Genomic DNA, 23819 nt, shown 5'->3' on the forward strand with positions numbered 1-23819 from the left:
TAGAAGTGAAAGAGAAGTTACAACCAATACCACAGAAATATAAAGGATCATAAAAGATTTTCATGAACAATTATATGCCATTAAATTGGACAATCTAGAAGAAATAAATAAATTCCTAGAAACATGCAATCTTCCAAGACTGAATCAGGAATAAAACAAAAATCTGAACAGATGATTATTAGTAATGAATTTCAATCAGTAAAGAAACAAAAACGAAAACAAAGAAAACTCCCCCAAACCAAAAGTCCAGGACCAGACAGCTTCATAGGTGAATTCTACCAAACATTTAAAGAGTTAATACCTATCTTTCTGAAACTTTTCAGTTTATTCCAAAAAACTGAAAAGGAAGGAACACTTATTTATGCTCATGAGGCCAGCATTACCATGATACCTAACCCAAAGACACTGTAAAAAAACGAAAATTACAAGCCAATATCCCTGATGAACATAAGATGCAAAAATGCTTAACAAAATACTAGTAAACCAAATTCAACTAATACATTAAAGCTCATACACCATGATCAATATCTGCAAATCATTCAATGTGATACATACACCACATTAACAAAACAAAGGATAAAAATCAGTCAAGAGATGAAGAAGCATTTGACAAAATTCAAAATCCATTCATAATAAAATCTCTACAAAAGGTGGGTACAGACAGAACATACCTCAAACACAAAAAAGGGCATACATGGCAAACCCACAACCAACATCATACACGATAGTGAAACGTTGAAAGCTTTTCCTCAAGAAGACAAGGATACTCCCTCCTGCCACTTTTATTGAACACTGTCCTAGCCACAGCAATCAGGCAAGACAAGGAAATAAAAGACATCCAAATTAGAAAGAAGGAGTAAAACGGTCATGATGCACAGATGACCTACTACAATATAAGACACTCTCAAGTCTGCACCCCAAAACTATTAGCATAAAGGAATTCAGTAAAGTTGAAGGATGCAAAATAAACAGAAATCTTGTGTCTCTATATACTAGTAGCAAATTATTGCAGAAATTAAGGAAACCATCCCGTTTACAATTGCATCAACAAATAATTAGGAATAAATTTAACTGAAGAGATGAAACAGCTGTCCCCTGAAAACTGTAAGACACTGATGAAAGAAATTGAATATGACACAAATAAATGGAAAGATATACTGTGCTCATGGGTTGGAAGAATTAATATTATTCCCATGTCCATACTACCAAAAGCAGCCTATGGATTTGATGCGATCCGTATCAAAATACCCAGTGACATTTTTTTCACAGAACTGGAACAAATAATCCTAAAAAGACTCCCAATAGCCAAAGGAACTTTGAGAAAAAGGAACAAAGCAGGAGGTATCAATCATACTCCCAGATTTCAAATGATACAATTTATAGTAATTAAAACAACATGGCACTGGCACAAAACCAAACACGTAGACAAATGGAACAAAATAGAGTCCAGAAATAAACCCACACTTATTTGGCCAATTAATCTATGACAAAGGAGGCAAGAACATACAATGGAGAAAAGACAGTGTATTCAATAAATGGTGTTAGGAAAACTGGACATCTACATGCTAAAGAATGAAACTGGACCACTTTCTTACATCATATATAAAAATAAGCTCAAGATGCATTAAAGACTTAAATGTAAGACCTAAAACCATAAAACTCCCAGAAGAAAACAGGCAGTAAACTCTTGGACATTTATCTTTTTGGATCTGTCCAGGCAAGGACGACAAAAGCAAAAATAAACCATTCGGACTACATCAAACTGAAAAACTTTTGCACAGTGAAGGAAATCATAAACAAAACGAAAAGGAAACCTACTAAATGGAAGAAGATGTGCAAATAAGAGATCTCATAAGGGCTTAATACCCAAACTATATAAAAACTCACAAAACTCAGTATCAACTGTTTTTTCAGAGTCCACATAAAAGTGAAATCATATGGTATGTGTCGTTCTCTGATTTGTTTCACTTAGCCCAGTACTCTCTAGCTCCATCCTTATTGTCACAAGTGGCAAGATTTCATTCTTTTCTATGGGTGAGTAATATCGCACTGTGTACATCATATACCACGTCTTCTTTATCCATTCACAAATTGACGAACACTTGGGCTGCTTTCCTATCTTGGTTCTTGCAAATAACGCATGATGAACACAGCAGTGGATAGTTCTTTTCAGATTGATGTTTTTATTTTCTTCAGATAAATTCCTAGAAGTGGAATTGCTGGGTTATATGGTAGCTCTAAGTTTTTTTTTTTTTTTTTTTCTTCCAGAAACCTCTGTACTGCTTTCCATAGTGACTGCACCAATGTACATTCCCATCAACACCTTTTCTCCACATCCTCGCCAACACCTGTTATTTTTCATCTTTTTGATAAAGGCCATTCTGATAGGTGTGAGGAGATACCTCATTGTGGTTTTGATTTGCATTTCCCTGATGATGAGTGGTGTTCAGTATCTTTTCATGTGCTTGTTGGCCATCTGTAGGTCTTTTTCGGAAAAATGTTTATTCAAGGCTTCTGTTCATTTTTCAACTTTTTTTTTTTTAATTATTAAGTTGTGTAAGTTCTTTACATATTTTGGGTATTAACCCCTTCCTGGATGTATGATTTGCAAATACCTTTTCCCATTCAGTATGCCACCTTTTTGTTTTGTTGATAGTTTCCTTCTCTGTATACAAGCTTTTTGATTATAGATGTAATCCTATTTAGTTATTTTAGGTTTTGTTGCTGGTCAACTTTGACAGGGGCGTCAAGACCATTCAATGGGGTAAAAATAGTCTTTTTAAAAAATATGTTTTAAATATTTTAAATAAACAAGTGGGGGAGGGGCAGAGAGAAGGGGACAGAGAATCTGAAGCGAGCTCTGCGTTGACAGCAGTGAGGCTGATGTGGGGCTTGAACTCCCAAATTGCGAGATCATGACCTGAGCTGAAGTTGGATGCTCAACCAACTGAGCTACCCAGGTGCCCCAAGGATAAAAATAATCTTCAGCAAATGGTGTTGAGTCAACAAGATATCCACATGCAAAAGAGTCAAGTTACCCCTACCTCATACCATATGCAAAATATTAGCTCAAAATAAACCAATGACCTAAATGTAAGAGCTAAAATCATAAAATTCTTAGAAGAAAGCAAAGGTGTAAATCTTCATGACCTTTGATTCATCAGTGGTTTGTGAGATATGACTTGAAGGCACTCACAAGCAAAAAAATAATTGGACTCCCTCAAAATTAAAAACTCTGTGCTTCAGAGGAGACTACCAAGAAAGTGAAAAACAAGTCAGAAATGGGGGAAAATATTTCCAAATTATCTATCTGATAAGGATCTAGTACCTAGGATATGTATCTAATTCTTAGGGTGCTGGGTGGCTCAGTAGGTTGAGCATCCAACTTAAAAAAATTTTTTTAAATGTTTATTTATGTTTGAGAGAGAGAGAGAGAGAGAGAGAGAGAGAGAGAGAGAGAGAACGTGAGTGGGGGAGGGGCAGTGAGAGAGGGAGACACAGGATCCAAAGCAGGCTCCAGGCTCTGAGCTGTCAGCATAGAGCCTGACACGGGGCTCGAACTCACAAACTCAGGGATCATGACCTAAGCCAAAGATGGATGCTTAACTGATGAGCCATCCAGGCACCCTGAGGATCCAACTCTTGATTTCAGCTCAGGTCACGATCCCAGGGTCATGGTATTGAGCCCTGCATCAGGCTCTGCACTGAGCATGGACCTTGCTTAAGATTCTCTCTCTCTCTCTCTCTCTCTCTCTCTCTCTGCCCCTCTCACCCAGTTATGCATGCTCTAAAATAAAAACTTTTTAAAAATTAAAGATTCTTACAACTCAGCAAAAAGAGATAAGTAACCCAATTAAAAAAATGGGCAAAGGACAATGAGTAGACATTTCCTAAAGAATATATAAATGGTCAATTAACTATATCAAAAGATGCTCAGCATCACTAGCCATGAGGGAAATGCAAACCACAATGAAGTACTATTTCACACTCACTAGGATGGCTATCATAAAAGACAGAAAATAACAATTCTGGAGAGGATATGGAGAAATTGGAACCCCTATACATTGTGGGCGGGCATGTAAAGTGGTACAGCTGCTTGGACAAAGTCTGTCATTTCTCAAAAAGTTAAACCTAGGGTTGCCATGCGATCCAGCAAGTCTACTCACAGGTGCCTACTCAGTAGAACTGAATATATATGTCCAAACAAACATATGTACACACATGTTCACTGCAGCATTATTCATAAGAGCCAAGAAGGGGAAATGTTGATTAATGGAAGAATGGAAAAATGCAATGTGGCATTATTCATACAATGGAATTATTATTCATCCACAAAAGAGAATGAAGTACTGATTCATGCTATAACATGGATGAACCTTGAAAATATTATTCTATGTGACAGAAGTCAGACACAAAAGGCCACATGTGTGATTTCATTTATATGAAATACATTTATAAGAACAGACATATCCATTGAGATAGAAAGGACAGCGACTGCCAGGACTTACAGAGGGAAGGCAACAGGGAGTAGCTGCTAATGGGTATGGGCCTGCTTTCTGGGTGATGGAAATGTTCCAGAATTAAGACAGTACTGATGGTGGTACAACTTGGTGAGTACACTAAAAACCACTGAATTTTTATTTAAAGTTTGTTTATTTAAGTCATCTCGACACCCCACATGGGGCTCAAACCCACAACCCTGAGATCAAGAGTTGCATATTCCACCAACTGAGCCAGCCAGATACCCCCTAGCTAAAATATTTAAATATAAGGCCCTGATAAAAAATATTCTTAGGCACACAAGATCGCAGAAGTTCTGCAATATAAAGTCTTACACTGAAAATGATTTGAGATGGAATACTTTTAATACAGATACTATTAAAAGAGAAAAGCATGGGGCACCTGGGTGGCTCAGTCGGTTAAGCGGCCGACTTCGGCTCAGGTTATGATCTCACGGTCCATGAGTTCGAGCCCCGCGTTGGGCTCTGTGCTGACAGCTCAGAGCCTGGAGCCTGTTTCAGATTCTGTGTCTCCCTCTCTCTGACCCTCCCCCATTCATGCTCTGTCTCTCTCTGTCTCAAAAATAAATAAACGTTAAAAAAAAATAAAAAATAAATAAAAAAAAAAAAGAGAAAAGCATGATAAACTGAAATTATAAATGAAGATGTTAGCAACAGGCCTAAATATACCAATAATTACATTAAATTTAAATTGTCTTAAGTAATCACTTTTAAAGTAAAATATTAACAAATTTACACCAAAACCCCCCAAATTCTAGATATATATTCAATAAAAGAAACACATCTAAAGCTGACTGAAAGGTGGACTCATATCAGATAAAATATGATTTAAGACCCAACATCATTATTAGGAATGGAAAAGATTACTCTTTGTGATAAAGATTCAATTCCTGGAAAATTGACTACTGTTTTACACCATACACGAAAATTAACTCAAAATGGATTAAAGATTTGAATATAAGACCTGAAACCATAAAACTCTGAGAAGAAAACATACCTGATAAGTTCCTTGACACCAGTCTTGGCAATTTTCTGGATTTAACACCAAAAGCAAAGGCAACAAAATAAACGAGTGGGACTACATCAGACTAAAAAGCATCCGCACAGCGGAGGAAACCATCAACAAAATGAAAAGGCAACTGACCAAATGGGAGAAAATATTTGCAAATCATGTATTTGATAAGGAGCTAATAGTAAAAATATATACAGAATACACACAACTCAATAGCCAAAAAGCAAACAATATGATTAAAAAATGGGCATTAAAAGATCTGAACAGACATTTTCCCAAGAGGGCACACAGATGGCCAACAGGTACACAAAGAGGTGCCCAACATCACCAGTCATCAGGGGAATGTAAATCAAAACTGTGGTATTACCTCGTACCTGGGAGAATGGCTATTACCAAGAAGATAAGAAATAGCAAACGTTGGTGAGGATGTGGAGAAAAGGGGACCTTTGTGTACTGTTGGTGGGAATGCAAATAGGGGGAACCACTATGGAAAACCGAACAGAAGTTCCTCAAAAATTAAAACTAGAATGATCAGGGGCACCTGGGTGTCTGAGTCGGTTGAGCCTCTGACTTCCGCTCAGGTGACGATCTCGTGGTTCATGAGTTAGAGCCCCACATCAGGCTTGCTGCTGTCAGCCTGTCAGTGCAGAGCCCATTTCGGGTCCTCTGTCCCCCTCTCTCTGCCCCTCCCCTGCTTGCACTCTCCCCCAAATGAATAACTATTAAAAAAAAAAAAGAACTACCATATGATCCAGCAATTCCACTTCTGGGTATTTATCCAAAGGAAACATAAACACTATCTCAGAGATATCTGCACCCCACCATGTTTCTTGCAGCACAATTTTCAATAGCTAAGACAGAGAAGCAATCTAAATGTCCACTCATGGTTGAATGGATACAGAAAATGTGGTATATATTCACAATGGAATATTATCCCACCTTAAAAAAAAGAAGGAAATCTTGCCATTTGTGACAACATACCCTGTACCTTGAGGACATTATGCTAAGTGACATAAGTCAGACAGAGAAAGACAAATAATATATCTCACTTATTTGTGGAATCAAAACTAAAAGCAAAAAACAAACCCAAGATGGAACTCTTAGATACAGAGAACATATTGGTAGTTGCCAGAGGTGAGAGGGTGGGGGTTGGGCAAAATTAGTGAAGTTGGTCTAAAGTTACAAACTTCCAATTACAAAATAAATAAGTTCTGGGGGCATAATGTACAGAATGGTTACCATAGTTAACAATACTCTGCTGTATTTTTGAAAAACCTAGAGCTGAATATTGCAGTGGTCCTCACTTTAAATTTAATTAATTAATTAATTTTTCTGAGAGAGTGAGCATGTAAGTGCACGTGAGCAGGGGAGGGAGAGAGAAGGAGAAAGAGAATCCCCAGCAGGCTTCATGCTCAGCATGGAGCCCAACGTGGGGTTCAGTCTCACAACTAAGATCATGACTTGAGCAGAAATCAAGAGTCAGAGGCTTAACAACTGAACCACCCAGGTGCCTCAGCCCTCACATTGTAGAACTTAGAATCCCTTTACACTCTCAAAAATTATTGAGGAACCCAAAGAGCTTCTGTTTATATAGGTTATATCTATTAATATTTACTGGATAGAAATTAAAACCTGGAAATATGAATAATTAATGTTAAGAAAATTAGTGTTAAATTAATTTTTGTTAGGGGCACCTAGGTGGCTTAGTCAGTTAAGCGTCCGACTTGGCTCAGGTCATGATCTCAGGATTCGTGGGTTTGGGCCCCTCATCGGGCTCTACTACGACAGCTTGGAGCCCGGAGCCTGCTTCAGATTCTGTGTTCCCTCTCTCTGCCCCTCCCCTCCTTGCACTCTTCTCTCTCTCTCTCAAAAAAAAAAAAACCCCGAAAAAACCCCAAAAACATTAAAAAAGAGATGAAATGAAAATCTATACCAAATATCATCCTTGATGGACAAGTATTATAAATATTCCTATAAACTGGACAAGTATGCCCACTGTCACCATTGGTTGTCAACTATGTATTGGAAGTCTCACCCAGTATAATCAAACAACTGCCATTTTTTTGAGAGGATATGATTTTTTACATAGGAACAAAGAAGAAAAGGTCTGCCTATAAATTACTAGAAGTGATAGAACAGTTTAGCATGAGAATGGATAAAAAAATTAATACACAAAAGTCCATATTTTATACAGCAGCAGCAAAGAGTATACAGATAAAGAGAGGTCATCTTTTATGATAGAAAGTTTCAAATATCTAGGAATAAATTTAATAATGTGTAAGATCTCTGTGGGGGAATTTATAAAACATGGAGAGGTATGCCATGTTCATGGGTAGCAAGATTCAATAATATACATCAATTTTTGTTTCAAATTCATCTACAGATTCAAGTGATTTCCCTATCAAAATTCCAACAGGGTTTTTCCTGTTTAAAGATAACTTTAAAATAAAACATCAGTGAAATAGTAAAGGGCCAGGATGGCCAGAACACTTCTGAAGAAGGAAAAAACAGGTCAGAGGAGAACTTTTCTACCAGACATACAGCTCATTAAGAAGTTCTAGTAATAAGGCAATGTGGTAGAGCAACAGATAGACAAACTGACTAGAAGAACAGAAAGAAAAACCTGGAAACACACCTGTGTGCATATGAACTCTGGTTACGTAATGCAGGTAGCATGTCCGATCAACGGGGGAACAAAGGAAGCTAAAAACATGTTATTCACATTCACAGAGATGAAATGTGATTCCTGTTTCACACCATGTACAAAAATCACCTCCAGGTGGACTAAGGGCTTATATGTCAAAAAAAAAAAAAAATGTTAAGATACCTGACAGAAACTGTAGATGAATACCTTGTAGACTTTAGTGGTAGGGAGAGATCTCTGAAATGAGACACAAAAAGAATTATTAAAGGAAAGACTGATGTAGTCCATGCTAAAATTAAAAAGTGTGGTTCAACAAAAAATATGTAAAAGAAGTGAAAGGCAAGTTATAAATGGGATGAACATATTCACAACCTACACAATTGACAAAAGGCCAGTATCAAGAATACGTGTGTGTGTGCCCCTGTGTACACACACACACACACACAAATGCATATATACACATACACAAATGCATATACACAGGCACACAAAACTCCTGCAAATAAGTAAGAAAAGCTCTAGTAACTCAATCAAAAAATGGGCAAAAGAAAAAACAGGCATTTTGCAGAAAAGGAAACACATGGCCAATAAACATACGAAGATATCCAAAATCTATAAAGAACTAATATAACTCAACACTCAAAAAACAAATAATGCAATTAAAAAATGGGCAGAAGACACTAACGGAAATTTCTCCAAAGAAGACATCCAGATGGCCAACAGGCACATGAACAGATGTTTACTGTCACTTAACACCAGGGAAATGCAAATCAAAACTACAATCAGATATCACCTCACACCTGTCAGAACGCTAAAGTCAACAACACAAGAAATAACAGGTGTTGGTGAGGATGTTGAGAAAAAGGCACCCTTGTGCACTGTTGGGAATGCAAACTGGTGCAGCCACAGTATGGAGTTTGCTCAAAAAGTTAAAAAGAGAACTGCCTTATGATCCAGCGATGGCACTACTGAGTATTTACCCAAAGAATATTAAGAACACTAATTCAAAGGGTTACATGTACCCTATGTTTATAGCAGCATTATCTACAATAGCCAAGATATAGAAGCAGCCCAGGTGTCTATCGACTGATGAACGGATAAGGAAGATGTGGTATATATAAACAATGGAATGTTATTCAGCCATAAAAAGGAATGAAATCTCACCATTTGCAACAACATGGATGGAGCTAGAAAATATAATGCTAAGCGAAATAAGTTAGTCACAGAGAAAGACAAATACCATATGACTATGACTTCACTCCTATGTGGACTTTAAGAAACAAAACAGACAAGCAAAGGGGGAAAAAAGGGAGAGAGAGAAACAAACCAAGAAACAGACTCTTAACTAAAGAGAACAAACTGAAGGTTATCAGAGGGGAGGTGGGTGGGGGTGGGGGAAATAGGTGATGGGGATTAAGGAGCACACTTGTCACAATGGGTGTCACATTGGGTGTTGTATGGAAGCACTGAATCACTATATTGTACCCTTGAAACTAACATTATACTGTATGTTAACTAGAATTTAAATAAAAACTTAAAAACATATGAAGAGATGTTTCACGTAATTTGAAACCAGGGAATGGCGTATCAAGACCACTTCCTGACATGAGGGGCTACCATTTTAATCCTACTTGCCTGGCAAATGTTAAAAGGCATTTGAGAGGAAGTAGACCCACAGAATCTCTTACCCGCCACAGGCAGGATGCTAACTTGTGACCTACTGTGGAAAACAGATGTCATCATCTGTTAAAATGGAGGTGAACACAGACCCCCACGACCTAGCAATTACACTTGTAGGGTCTATTCCTAAGACAGACTCTTTGCACATGTACAACAGAAACTTATAAAAGTTATTTATAGCAGCAAAAAACATGGGGACAACCCCAGAGCACATCAAGAGGAATGGACAAATAAGCCAGGGCCCATTCATATGGTGGGGACAGTATAAAGCAGTCAAAACAAACTTCAGGGGTGCCTGGGTGGCTCAGTCGGTTAAGCGTCTGACTCTTGGTTTCAGCTCAGGTCATGATCTCAGGTTTCATGAGTTCAAGCTTTGAGTTGGGCTCTGTGCTGACAGTATGGAGCCTGCTTGGGATTCTCTCTCAACCCCTCTCTCTGTGTCCCTCCCCCCCCCCCCCCCCAATGTCTCTGTCTCTCTCAAAGTAAACACATACCTTAAAGAAACAACAAACTTCAGTGACAAACAATGTGGACAATTCTTAGTGACTTAATGTTAGGTGAAAAAAACAAATCTCCAAAGACAACACACAGCATGATACACGTTTTATAAGGTTAAAAAAACAACCAGAATAAATAATGAACGTGGTGATGGTTACCGGGGTGGCAGAGGCAATGAGATGGGACTGGGGAGCAACCATACGGGTAGATGCAGGTTACTGTCCAGGTCCTAACTTTCATTTGGAATAATGGCTTCTTGGATGCTTATTACATAAACAAAAGTACCTGGATAGCTGGCTAATGAAGAGAGGACCGTGCAGGGACAGAGGATGAGTCTTCATGAACCACGGTTTGTATGATCTAACTATGGGCACTTCAGGTTAAGCCAAAGAAATAAAAACCCAGATCTGTCTTTCAGCCCTCACAACACACTCCTTCCTGCTCCCAGGGCTGCTCCTCCCTGTTCCCCCAGACGCCCCACTCACAGGACACCCCTTCTCCGCCCTCCCTCCCCCATCCCTCGTCCCTTGTGCTGTCCCCGAATGCAAGCTGTCCACGCCTCCAAGGTCAGGTGTCTACAGGTCTGGTCCAGGGCAGGAGCTCTATCTGCGTGTCTCCTGGGCACAAAGTGACGATTTGCCAAACCATCAGCCCTCACCTTTAACGACCTCTGCCAACTTTTGCCCACCTTGCCCAATCCTGACATGTTTCAGCCCCAATTTGAACTGGCTCTTTTTTGAGAAGTCATAGTGAGTTCTTCCCTCGACGCTGTCCCTGCCCATGTCCTCCCTGTGGCCTGTGCCCAGACTTGGGTCTTCCTGTCTTAGACAAGATCCTTCTGGATCCGTTTCCCCACCTCTGGTTCTTTCTCTACACTGATCACCAGAGATCCTTCTCGAGTGTATTTCAGACCTCATCTGTCCCCAGTTAAAACCCTTCCATGGCTCGTCATGGCTCGTCATGGCTTGTCATGACGTCAGGATGGGTCCTGACTCCTCAGCTCTTTCTGAGGAAGCCCCTGATGATGACCATGCTCCCCTCACCCCCTGCATGTTCTCTCAGTGCCGCTGAACTTAGGGAAAGCTCTCCAGCCTCCCCCCCACACCCCCAAGGACAGGGAGCCATGCCCTCCTTCAAGCTCCAACTGGAATGTTAACTCTGCTCCCAGACCACTAGTCACCCAGACAGATGGAGCTCCTCACACATCTGCATCAGCTCAGGCACAGGGCCTGACACCCAGCAGGGAGAGAGGGCCTTTTGTATTCATTCTGCATACTTTACAAGGCACCGTCTCTTGAGACAGCTTTTAGACTGATGCAAGTTTTTAAAAGGTGTGTGGGGCACCTGGGTGGCTCAGTTGGTTGAGCGTCAGACTTTGGCTCAGGTCATGATCTTGCTGATCTTGGTTTGTGGGTTTGAGCCCCACAACAGGCTCTGCGCTGACAGCATGGAGCCTGCTTGGGACTCTGTCTCCCTCTCTCTCTGCCCCTCCTCTGCTTACGCTCTCTCTCTCAAAAATAAAGAAACATTAAAAAAAAAATTAAGGTTGTGTATATTTTTCCCTCTGACCTACAGTAACCCCCAAGGACAGCATCTTAGAAATCTGTGCACTGGGCACAGTGCTAGGCCTGTGGGCTCTTTAAGGACCACCAAGGTGAGGCCCGCAGGACACACGGTGCTCCCTTGCCCTGGAGCCTTCACTCACCGTGTTGAAGTATTCGACGCCGGTGGCTTCAAATGCCCTTGCCACAGCTTGGGTTGTGGCCACACAGGCTACGGGGTGGCCATTGCCGATGGACTTGCCCATGGTGACGATGTCAGGGACAAAGTCTTCTCCTTGCAGTTGGAAGGCCCAGAAGTGCTGGCCCACTCGGCCAAAGCCCACTTGAATCTCGTCTGCGACAAAGACCCCTCCGGCCCTGTGGATGTGCCTGTGGCAGAGGACAGATGGCGACTGGGTCTGCGATAAGGAGGATCAGACCAGGAGCTCGGGGGTCTTGGACCCTGAACTCTGGTTCTGCCAGCACTAAGGTGGGGGCCTTAGGCAGGTGGCTGGCTTTCTCAGAGCCACCATTTCTTCTCAAAGTTCTGGCCAAGAGGCCAAGCTGAGGCTGGAATTTGGAACAAAGGTCGGGAAACCCCATTATTACAGCCCTGCCATCTCAGCTACTCACTCTGCCACTTCCTGGAAGAAGCCGGCAGGGGGGATGATCTGTCCTCCCACGCTGGGCAGAGACTCTGCAAAGAACGCTGCGATCTGTGGATGAGACAGGATGCTGGGGATACCACCGTGGAGGCACTGAGTGGCAGGCGGAGCATGTCCTGCCAATGCTGGCTCAGCACTGGCTCCAAGCAGGACCAGTCACCAGTGTGGCTGTGTGGCCATTTCGGGCTCCAGGTCACATCTGGCCTGTGACCGGGTTTGCTCTGGGGCCGCAAACCAACTCTTACCGCATGGAGTTCTCCAGACCCTTTGTACGCAGCATGTCCCAGGTTTCTCCCCATTGGCCTGTTCCTTCCCTGCTCCTCCCTGGTGACTCCCATCACCCCCACCGAGGGAAACTCAGCCCCCAGCCCTGATCCAGCCTCTTCCTTCATCCAGTCAGCACAGCCTCTGCCTCTCCAGTGTCTGTGCGCACGCTCAGCCCCTCCACCTGGACACACCTGCCTCCTGGCATATCTGTCACTTTCTGCCTTGGCCTCCTGCAGATGCCACCTGGTGGGATGCCTCTGGCAGTCCATCCTCCATCGGCCACCAGGGTGAGCCTCAGCTCAGTCGCCAAACTCATCACTGTCCTGTGTAAAGCACTTCCGTGACCCCATTTCTTACAGCTGTGACCTCCAAGCTATGTTTAGTCCTAGAGCTGCTTCAGAGGTTACCGCCCAGATGAAGGAAGGACTGATGGGGTAGGAAACAGTCTTTTTTCTGCTTTTATGTAAGTGCAGGCAAAGCATCTGAAATGCACACGCCGAGCTCCCCTGATCTGGTCCTGCCAGGCTTTCTGGCTTCATAGCCTGCTGCTCTTTGCTGTGTGTCCTGTGTTCAGCTGTCACTGCTGCAGCAAGACTTTCCGGAGAGCCCTCCCACCAACAGCTAACTCTGTCCAGCGGTCCCTGTGGCCACTGCTCTCCCAGTGCACACCCATCTGTCCTGTCTCTGCCCCTGAACTCCACGGCCACTACAACACAGGGGAAGGGCCTCCTCACGGCCTCAGGCTGGCCCTATTCAAATGTATCCCTGGTCTTACTGCTCTCCGGCCTCCAGCCTCCTGCACTGCCCTTGTAGGCCTACGTTCTGCCTGCTTCTCTAAGCTCATTTCCTGCCAGCTCGGCCAGGCCCCACAGTGATGTCTGCCTGGGTTGCCCCATGCCCCCTGAGTGCTAACCCCTCTTCACGGAACCGTCCAGCCAGGGGCCTCTGGACTCCTGTAACACCCAGCACGTACCTTTATCTAAACTGTCTGCTGAGCAGGTAACACCCCCCCCCCCAACTAGATTCCTAATGGGGGGGGGGGCCCAGTTCCAGTTTCTCCCAGGGTCCCCGGTATCTAGTACTGGGTTGAAATGCCAGCCGCTGTTCGATTCACGGGACCTGTGCAGACACAGTTACCTTCCTGCCCTTTTCCTGTACGCTGTTCACCACGCGTTCCACCTCGCTGGCATAGGCCCCAGCCGGATTGGGGTGGTCCTCCCGGTAAAGACCCCGGTAGGTGTCTGGGAGAGGTGCCTGTGGGAGTGACAGCGCCGTGTCATCCAGGCTGGGGGGGTGAGCACCGACCTGTTGCCCACTTGGGCAGTGCATACCACATGGACCCACTCCTTCTGGCCATCCAGGTCTCGGAACTTGTAGGGGCTGATGTCAATCAGGGAACTCAGGTGACCATGATAAGCACTGAGGAGAAGAACGGAGGGGGCTCAGGAACGAGTACTCCATGGCCCAGTCCCAACCAACGTCCACCCACCTCAGGAGACACAGGGAAGACCAACCTTTCCAACACAGCCCCCGACTCCTGGGGCTGGGAACCAGCACGGGCCTTGGAGCCGGTAAGACTTCCCATATGGCCGCTTACTAGCTAGAATGGTGGCTAATCGGTTAACCTCTCTGGGTTCAGTTCTGTCTGCTGAGAAGTGGGGGGCGGGGGGTTCTCCTTCAGAACTGTCATTAATGCTCTAGCCCTGGGCCTGGTGCACAGCAGATACTCAATACCATCAGGGCTGTTTTAATACCAAACCGTGGGACCCATTCTCACCACCTTACAAAGCATTTTCTGCTGCCAGAAGAGAGGCCCTGGGGGAAAGAGCCCCCTGGTGTATGTAGGGGTGTCTCTATGGCCGGGTCTTCATGTTTCCCTCCAGTAGCCCAGGCCCCTCCTCATCTTCCTGCCCAAGGCATTCAAAGCTGGAGCCTCAATGATCCCCAGTAAGTGGTGGGCCCAGGCTTCTGGAAATGGCACTTACTGGTCTAACACCACCACGTCCCAATGTCCCGTGTACTGGCGGGCCAGCCTCAGGGCCAGGTCATTGGCTTCTGACCTATGAAAGAAAAGGTGGGCCCCGCTCAGACTGCTGTCCAAGGGCTTTCCTCCTGGATACCTGCTTCCTACAGGGAAGTCCAGAGGGAAAGAAAAGCCCTGCCAGCAGCAAGAAGATTCTCAGGACACCATTTGTGACTCATTTGAGTTCATTCACTCAATCAACATTTTATCAAATGTGCTGGGAGCTGGGGTGGGGGCTGGAAATAGTAAGGAAAATAGGTCCTGGCTCTTCTGGAGCTTTCTACATTCTAGTAGGTATCATGAAAGCAAAATAAACAAAGAATGATCATTTTCGTAAGTGCCCCAAGAGAACCACATAGGGCCTCAATTGTGTCCCCCTAAATTCTTATGATGAAGCCCTAACCCCTACCACCTAAGAATGTGACTACTTAACATAAATTTATATGAATTAACATTTATTTATTTTTGAAAGACAGAGACAGAGTGAAAGTAGGAGAGGGGCAGAAGGCGGGGGGGGGGGGGGGGGGGGGGGGAGACAGAATCTGAAGCATGCTCCAGGCTCTGAGCTGTCAGCACAGAGCCTGATGTGGGGCTGGAACCCAGAAACACAAGATCATAACCTGAGCCAAAGTCAGACACTCAACTGACTGAGCCACCCAGGCGCCCCTAAATTTATATACATTAAAATGAGGCTGTCAGGGTGGGCCCTAATCCAATCTGACTAGTGTCTTTATACGAAGAGGAAACATGGGCACACAGAGACACAAGAGGCATGGACGCCAAGAAGAAAGACCAAGTGAGGACACAGCCAGAAGGTGGCCATTTACAAACCAAGGAGAGAGGCCTCAAAGAAGTCAAACCTGCTGACATTTTATTCTTGGATTCTGGCCTCCAGGAGTAGGAGAAATAAATTTGTTATTCAAGCCTCCCAGCCTGTGGCATTTTGTCATGGCAGCCCTGACTATCTAAAGGGGTCAGGGAAAACCTCTGTGAGGAGACACCACCAGAACTGAGTCCCCAGAGGGAAGTTTCTAGGCAGAGTGAGCAGCACGTGCAAGGGACATGTGCAGGAAAAGTGCTCGGTGTGCTCAGGGAACCGAGATGCACAAGGGAGGCAAGGGGCAGCATGGGAGAGGAAGTGGGGAGACATGCAGGGGCCCCACACACAGGACCTTGGAAGGCGCCTAGATTTTCTTCTCAGTGCCATGCCAAGCTACTGAAGAGTTTTTTATTTTTATTTATAGTAAACCCTTGGATTGTAACTTGTTCTGTGAGTGTTCTGCAAGATGAGCAAACATTTCTAACAAATTTTAACTTGATAAATGAGCAATGTCTTATGAGTGGTATGAGACACTGAATGTCACATGATCACAACTGAGCCAACGGTTCTTGAAATTTGCTTTGACATGCAAGTGCTTTGGATTACAACCATGTTTCTGGAATGAATTATGCTTGCGAACCAAGATTTTGCTGTATTTGTTTTTTTTTTAAGATTTATTTTATTTATTTATTAAAAAAATTTTTTTTAACGTTTATTTATTATTGAGAGACAGAGAGAGACAGAGCATGAGCATGGGAGGGGCAGAGAGAGGAGGAGACACAGAATCTGAAGCAGGCTCCAGGCTCTGAGCTGTTAGCACAGAGCCTGATGCAGGGCTCGAACTCACAAACTGTGAGACCATGACCTGAGCCGAAGTCAGATGCTTAACCGACTGAGCCACCCAGGCACCTCAAGATTTATTTTATTTTTAGAGAGAGAGAGAATGCAAGCAGGGGAGAGGAGCAGAGGGAGAGAGAAAGAATCTCAAGCAGGCTCTACACTCAGCACAGAGCCTGACATGAGGCATGATCCCACGACCCTGAGGTCACGACCTGAACCGAAATCAAGAGACACTTAATCGACAGAGCCACCCAGGTGCCCTGCTACTGAAGAGTTTTAATCTGAGAAGGGACGTGAATCAGCTCCCATCTGAGGAGGCAGCCTCCGGCTGTGTGGGCCTAATGGAGTAAAAGGGGAAGAGACAAGAGCTAAGGACACCCAGCTCAGAGCAGGTGGCGATGGAGAACAGAAAGAGGGACAGAGGCAGAAGACAACTTGGGGACAGATGAAGCGGGCTTGCTGTAGGATTGGGAGGAGGGTGTGTGGTTCCTGCCTGGAGGAGAGATGCAGATAGTGTTGCCATTTACAAGGTGGGACAGGGTCGGGGTGGTGGGGGGGGGGGGGCGGTGTCCTCCTGAGAATGCCAGTGACAGCCAGTGCCGTGGTCCCATACCAGACGTGGTCCCATGTCTTCTGTTGGTAGAAGACAACCAACTCCTTTTGGACCCATCGAGTTGGAGATGTTCCAGAAGTGGGCATTTAGAACCTTGGGGCTGGAACACATGGGAAGCATCCGGGCTTGAGACACAAATTTGGGAGTCATTAGCACGTGAACATGGAAGGACTTGGAAATGGATGAGATCACACAGGGAGAGGGCTCAGGACCAGCCGCAAAGAAGAGAGGAGAAGCGATTGGCAGAGGAGACCAAGGGGTGGCCAGAGGCTGGTGGAAACCGGGAGTAAGCAGCATCCTGGAAGCGAGACTAGAAAGCACTTCTGGAGAGTGGTGATGCTGTCAACATTGCCGAGAGATAGTGTAAGGCAAGAGCAGCAAAGAGACCACTGGATTTGGCAATGTGGAAGTTGCTGGAATCCAGAGTGCATGTGATGGAATAAACCAGCAAACGTCCCTGACCCCACTGCCCAGGAAGCTCTCACTCCTGGACCCAGCCTTCTGCTCTTCCCTAATAAGCTCTGGTTCTGGCTTTGCCCCAGAAAGGACCCCAAGCTGAGTCCTTTCTTTGAACTACTATTTCCTTATCTGCAAACTGAAGATGGGAACTTACGCATCCTAGAAATTACCAAGGTGTGGTGGCAGGGGTGGGGGGGGGGGTACTGATGAATGAAAATGACAGTGGGGCATCTGAGTGGCTCAGTCGGTTAAGCATCCAACTTCGGCTCAGGTCATGATCTCACAGTTCATGAGTTCGAGCCCCACGTCAGGCTCTGGGCTGACAGCTCAGAGCCTGGATCCCCCTTCAGATTCTGTGTCTCCCTCTGTCTGCCCCTCCGCTGCTTGCACTCTGTCTCTCTCATGGTCTCAAAAATAAATAAACATTAAAAAAAAAAGAAAAAGAAAATGACAGTGATGATGGTAACACTCATTACTATAACCCAAATGCCATGACTCGGTTTGTTGGAGTGTTCTGTCCCAGGCAAGGCTGGGCCAGACCTACGTACACATCATCATCTGCTGTTTCTGTCCCCGCTGCCACTACTAGCGTTAGCTATCATCACCTGTCACCTGGCTGCTGAATTGGTGCCTAATGGGGTCCATTCTTGCTCTTCTCCAGCCCCGATGACATCACTTGCCTGATTAAAACCCTCAGGTGGCTTCCCAGTGTTCTCAGGATAAAAACAAATTCCTCACTTGGAATGTGTCAGCTCATACCCTCTCCTCTCCCTTTGGGTCCTCAAGTGTGCCAGATGCCATGCCCTGACTGCTGCAGGGCCTTTGCACAGGCTGAGCAACCCTGACGTGAATACTTCTGGTGAAGTGGGCAGCTTCCTTCCTGCTCATCAGCTCTTTGCCTGATAGAGAAGTCTTCCCTGACCCTCTGCTGGCAGGCTTTGGCCCCTCACCGCTTCTCTGCCTCATCAGGTCCCTTCCTTCTCCTCCAGACAATGACCTCTGCATTTCTGTGAAGGACCAGTTGATGTTTCTGTTCCTTACTGAGCGAGCTGAGGGCAGGGATTTTGGCTATACCCCCCAGCTGGGCCTGTGTATTCATAAGGCAGAAGTAAAGGAACATATTACCTAGGTAAGCCCCCAAGACAATCATGGAGACAATCATGCAACAGAGGTACTGGCATGCCTTACTAAGAGACCAGAAAACTGGGATCTGACAGAGTGAGCACCAGGGTCTACAGAGGGGAGTGTGGGCTCCCGACTCTGCAAGGGCAAGGCTGCCTCGCTCCCAGTGCTTGCTGGGTCAGCCACACTAGGTTTCAATAGGTGAGCAATTCTGTCTTCACCACCGGCCGAAGTCCACTTACCCAGAATTCAGGAAATAAAACACAGAGAGCTTCTCCGGCAGGGTCTCTGATAGCCTCTGTGCATAATCCACGATGTTGTCGTGCAGGTACCGGCTGTTGGTGTTCAGCACCTGGTTTTGTTCGTGCGCTGCTCGGACCACGAGAGGGTGGCAGTGCCCAACTGGAAGAGGGCCACCAATGTCACATAGTGGCTCTGCTCAGCCAGCCCCACCGGGCCTCCCCCAGCTGTAGTCCATAAATCCAGCCAGAGGAGAGCAGTTGTGAGGGAGAGGCAGAGAGGAAAGAGGCGACTCTGAAGATGGGGTGTGTGGTGTGTATGTATGTATGTGCCAGAGAGGCCAGTTCTAGAAAGGAGTCCCTGAGATTCGGGCAAAAGAAAAAGTTTGTTGGCAGAAACCCTATCTAGAAAATCCGTGTCTGTAAGGAAGCTTCTTGAGGCCTGTTGGACAAAGACAGGATGTGGGGAGGAGTGCCTGTCGGCAGGCTTGACTTCACTAATCAATGGAGGCAGGAGGTAATGTTGATTGCCAACAGCCTGGGATTATAACAGCTCAACCTGTGTTGAGCCAGGCACACTCCAAGCAAATTATCTAAATTAATTCACTTATTCCTCTAAAACACCTTGAGATGAGTCCCTGGTATTATCGTGTCTATTTTGCAGATGAGCAAACTGAGGTACAGAGAATTAAACAACTTGCCCAAGATCATAATGTAAGTGGAGGGCAGGGATATGATGAACCCAAGCGGTTTGGGACTAGAGCCCTTGTTTTTACTCTCTATTTCATTAATCTCTAGTTTGCTTTTTGGGTCACAGACTCCTTTTCATCCCATCAGCTCTGGTGGCCCCACCTGGAAAACTAAATTCCTACTTCAGTTTCCTTGCCTAGCACCTGAGAAGGTCCCTGGGGCTGAAGCCCTGCCATGATTCCCAATACTTGGTCAGAGGCCTGCTGTGTTGCTGGTCATGGTCAGGCTGACTGCTGTTCTCTGAGCTTGCCATCAGTCCCAAGTGGAACTGGACTTCCGACTGCTGTGCTGCCTGATTTAGCACAGCTACTGCTTGAAGCCTCTCCATGAGGCACACCAGAAAGACTGGACTCCTCTGCTCAGCTCAACCCAAGTTCTCCACACCTCTCTGCAATCTCAGGATCACCCTGGGACCAGGTTCACAGCCTCAGCCTGCTCCCCTGCCCTGCCAGCCTGAGGTAGGATACTAACCATGAGCCACATTGTTGACACAATCCAGGTATTCTGCACCCTGTTCATCGTACAAGTACTGTCCTTGGCCCCGGACAATCTTAATAGGATCCTCAGGATAAAAGAGTCTGCAAGAATCGCTGTGGGGACAGTAAGAAGTGGACAGCCATGTCTGAAGACCTGAAGGGACAAGTCCACCCACCATAGCACCTGCCCCCCACAACCCCCCAGTTTCTGGGAGGGACAAAACTTTAAGGGCACGGTGGTGCTTTCCTGCTTCCAGTCCCTCACCCATAGGTGGCTGGAAAGGAGGAAGTAATAGGGTGAGAAGCTGCTAAAACTGAAATTATTTAAGTCATGTGAAGGCTAGGCGGCCTTGCTCATTTCTGCACGTGCCCACATTAATCCCTTGGATCCCAAGGAACGGCGGCAGCTCCAGACCCACGGGGGCTCCTTAGAGCAGGGTTTCCTTGCTGGGATGCATGTGAGGGAGGGCACCCTCGCAGGTGGCTGGAGCTCAGCTCTGAAAGGTCCTTGCCAGCCCAGTGCCTCTGCTACCCTGCTGGGTGTCAGCCCCATGTGCCACCAAGAGTCCCTCTCACAGGTTACAGGTAGGCTTTCTCTAAGGCTTCCTGGGAGACGACCCCCCATGCCCACCCTCCATCTGAACTTTCAGTCCCTTCCTGGATCACTCTCAGGCCAGGTCCAGCTGGCGGGCCAACCCTGGGGGAGGTCCTCCCAGGTGCCAGGGCAGAGGCCTTCTCCAGGGGGCCAAGGCCGGTCAGCGGCGGCCGGTGGGGTCGGCCCGGCGCCGCAGGGCAGCCCGATGAGGACGCAGGCGGGGAGGCGGCCGCGGGGACCCCGCGGACACGCAGCTGGCGGCTGGGTCTGTGGGGCCGGGGAGCCGGGGCCCGCGCGAAGCCCGGAGCTGAGGTCCCTGGGCTCCGCGGGCTCCGCGCCGGACGTGCGTGCGTCGTGCGTGCGCGCACCGCCCCGCGCCGCTGTCTCAGTACCTTAGCAGCCGCCGCCTCAGGGCCAGAGTCTCGGCCTTCCCGCGCCGATCGGCGGCCATAGCACCGGGCGGGCAGTTGCGCGGAGACGCAGCGCAGAGAAGCCTCTCGCACGCTCGGCCGCCAGCCCCGCCCGCGGGCCCCGCCCCCGCCCCCGCCCCCGCCCGCGGGCCCCGCCCCCGTCGCGGGCCCCGGGGACGCAGCGCCCGCCTCCTGCCGCTGGCACCTAGCAGTTTCCGTCTCTGGGAAGGGTTCTTGGGTGACCCCGCCGCTTTTTTCTGTCCCAGCAGGGCTCTGAGCTCAGGGCTCAGTTTCCCGCGTCTCCTTACTGGTGCATAAAATGGGTTACCCTGTGAGTTAACTGGGAATGTGTGACTGACACCTAGCCCAGGGCCTGGTTCACAGCAGGGGCCTCGGGGCTGGAGAGGAGATTGTCAATGCTGGGGCAAGACCTAGGACTTCCCAATTTCAGGAGGGAACAGGGTCACTGCTGGGACTGACCAAGAGGGTCCTGGGCATGAGCATGACCTTCAGGGCGGCATGACTCCTGCTAGAATCCAGGAAGGGTAAACAGAGTTCTGTAAACACTGAGAGAATCGTGCAGTGTGTAGGCAGGAAGAGCGTTGGGAGGCCTGCTCAGCCTTATGATCCGCGGCCAGGAAACTCAGGCCCAGGAAGGAAAGGGGCTTTGCTCCCAGGCACCCAGCAAATGTGTAGCAGAGGCTGGACTCCAGCTCAGGTCTGTCTGACTCTGACGCTCGGTGCAGTGAATGAGAAGAAATGACCCCCAACGGGCTGGGAAGCTGCGCTACCAGAGACATAGCCCCAACCGGGGTGGGTCCCTGGGACTTTCTGCCTTGACAAACCCAGAACAAGGGACTTAGGTCGAGGCCTGAGCAAGCTGAGTAAGGGGAGGTTCCTGCTGTCCCTCCTGTCACCGGTCATGATTCTCAGCTCTCTGCTCTGCTCCCTTTGTTGCTGATTTCTTCATCCCTTCCCCCATGCTGGAAAATGCTTAAGGTATTTATTAAAGAGCGTTTGGGGTTTCACTTTTTTAAAATTGTGGTATCATATACATAATATTACCATTGCAACCATTTTTAAGTGTATAGTTCAATGGCATTAAGTACATTCACATGCAACCATCACCACCGCCCATCTCCAGAACCTTTCTGTCTTCCTAGGCTGAGTTAGAAAGCAGGCTGGCGGGGGCGGGGGGGGGGGGGGCACGAGTCTGAGAGTCCTGTTTAGGCCCCATCTTTGGCCTTGTTTCTAGCCCCAAAACACAAGCCTCTAATGGCCCAGGGCAGCTCAGAGAAGTCAGGTCGGCTCTGGGACTGTTCCTGTCTTGGGGTAAGAGTGAGAAGGTTGCACTCAGGTCCAGCTCACATCTCATCTACTCCTGGGGTGTCCAGGGTCATGGGGGCAGTACAGCCGCAGGCCAGGCTGGCCCAATTCCTGGGCCAAGAGTGTCTCCAGTAGGGTTGGGGCAATACTAGGAAGCTTCCCCTTCTTCCTGCTCAGAGAAGCCCACTCCTTCTTTCCTCTGGCCCCAGGCTCAGCACTCCTCTGTTATCTCAAGTGTGGGCTTCGGGGTACCAGGGCAGGGATGGGAAGAAGTGGCTGAATTGGGATTTGAGTCCCAGGAGTGTTCCCCAATCATTGTGACAATCTCAAGCACCCTGTGTGTTTCTAGCAGTATCTTGGGGATCAGGAAGAACGAGGCCTGGGTGAGCCTGCTCCTCTTGAGCCTCAGCTCGTCTGGAAAAGGTGACAGTAATCCTTGTGATTAGCTTAGCTGCCATGGCACGCAGCGGGGCTCAGTAAATGTGCTTCCCTCGCTTCGGAAGGGGGTAGTGTGAGGCCAAACTGACTTTCTCAGCAGAGGGCCATGAAGCTCTCAGTCCTTGAGGCTCAGCTGTGAGGCAGGGACCCCCCCCCCCCCCCACTTCCCGCCCCTGCGCTGAGTCTCAGCTGGGACCTCAAGCACATCATTCATTCTTCTGTAGTGTTTTGCCCCTGCCCAAGCTCTTGGAAGACTCTGTGGGCTCTGTGTTTTGAAGCTTGTTGAAATTTGCAGACCTGACGATACATGGTATGAGGCCACAAGGGGGCAACAGTGGGCCATGGATGGCCTTGTCTTGCCAAAGGGGTGGTTTCTTCCTCCCTTGAGGATCTGCCTGCCAATCACCCAGCATCATGACACTGCCTAGCAGACTCCATGCCCAGCCAAACAATTTGGAAGGACAAACTGGAGGATATCCAAGGCCCTGGGTCCAGTCTGCCTGCCACCCACAACTGTCTTGGCTGTGCATCCCTGGGCAGGTGTCCCCCTGCTCAAGTGCTTGTTTCCCCATATGTGAAGTGGAAACAGTGACACCAATCATGGAGGCCTGTCCTTCCTTCAAAGGGCTGGTTATGGGATCCAGTGAATCACCCAGGTAGAGGGAGAAGCGGATTAACTGTAGCGTCCAGCCGAATTGTGAAGTTTTGCTGGGGCTCCCAAGGATGCCCAGACACCCAGTGATCTCCATCAGCCCTCAGAGCCCCACTTTGTTTCTGTCCCCTTCCACACTACCAGCTTCCCCAGTGAGCCACACGATTGGCCAGCCAGCAGCACGGCCCGCCACTTACTGCCAACAACTTAGGGAGACAGAGCTGGGGAG

The 23819-nt window shown here is 47.1% G+C and overlaps 1 protein-coding gene across 2 annotated transcripts in view; it reads right to left on the bottom strand.

Moving 5' to 3' along the window:
• Window positions 1-21282, bottom strand: part of PHYKPL (5-phosphohydroxy-L-lysine phospho-lyase) — a 38997-nt gene extending 17715 nt beyond the window's left edge. For both annotated transcript variants that reach the window (XM_019469643.2, XM_053907551.1), the window contains exons 1-8: window positions 21157-21282; window positions 20165-20283; window positions 18947-19106; window positions 14813-14887; window positions 14159-14246; window positions 13965-14081; window positions 12529-12611; window positions 12060-12285 (exon numbers count right to left, since the gene is read on the bottom strand). In XM_019469643.2, coding sequence (XP_019325188.1) covers window positions 12060-12285; window positions 12529-12611; window positions 13965-14081; window positions 14159-14246; window positions 14813-14887; window positions 18947-19106; window positions 20165-20283; window positions 21157-21215 — 927 coding nt within the window. In that variant the 5' untranslated portion in view covers window positions 21216-21282. The remainder of the gene's footprint in view (window positions 1-12059; window positions 12286-12528; window positions 12612-13964; window positions 14082-14158; window positions 14247-14812; window positions 14888-18946; window positions 19107-20164; window positions 20284-21156) is intronic.
• Between the last annotated feature and the right edge of the window lie 2537 nt (window positions 21283-23819).

This window comes from Panthera pardus, unplaced genomic scaffold (assembly GCF_024362965.1).
Source record: "Panthera pardus isolate Hobbes unplaced genomic scaffold, ASM2436296v1 HiC_scaffold_2, whole genome shotgun sequence".
Lineage (NCBI taxonomy): Eukaryota > Metazoa > Chordata > Mammalia > Carnivora > Felidae > Panthera > Panthera pardus.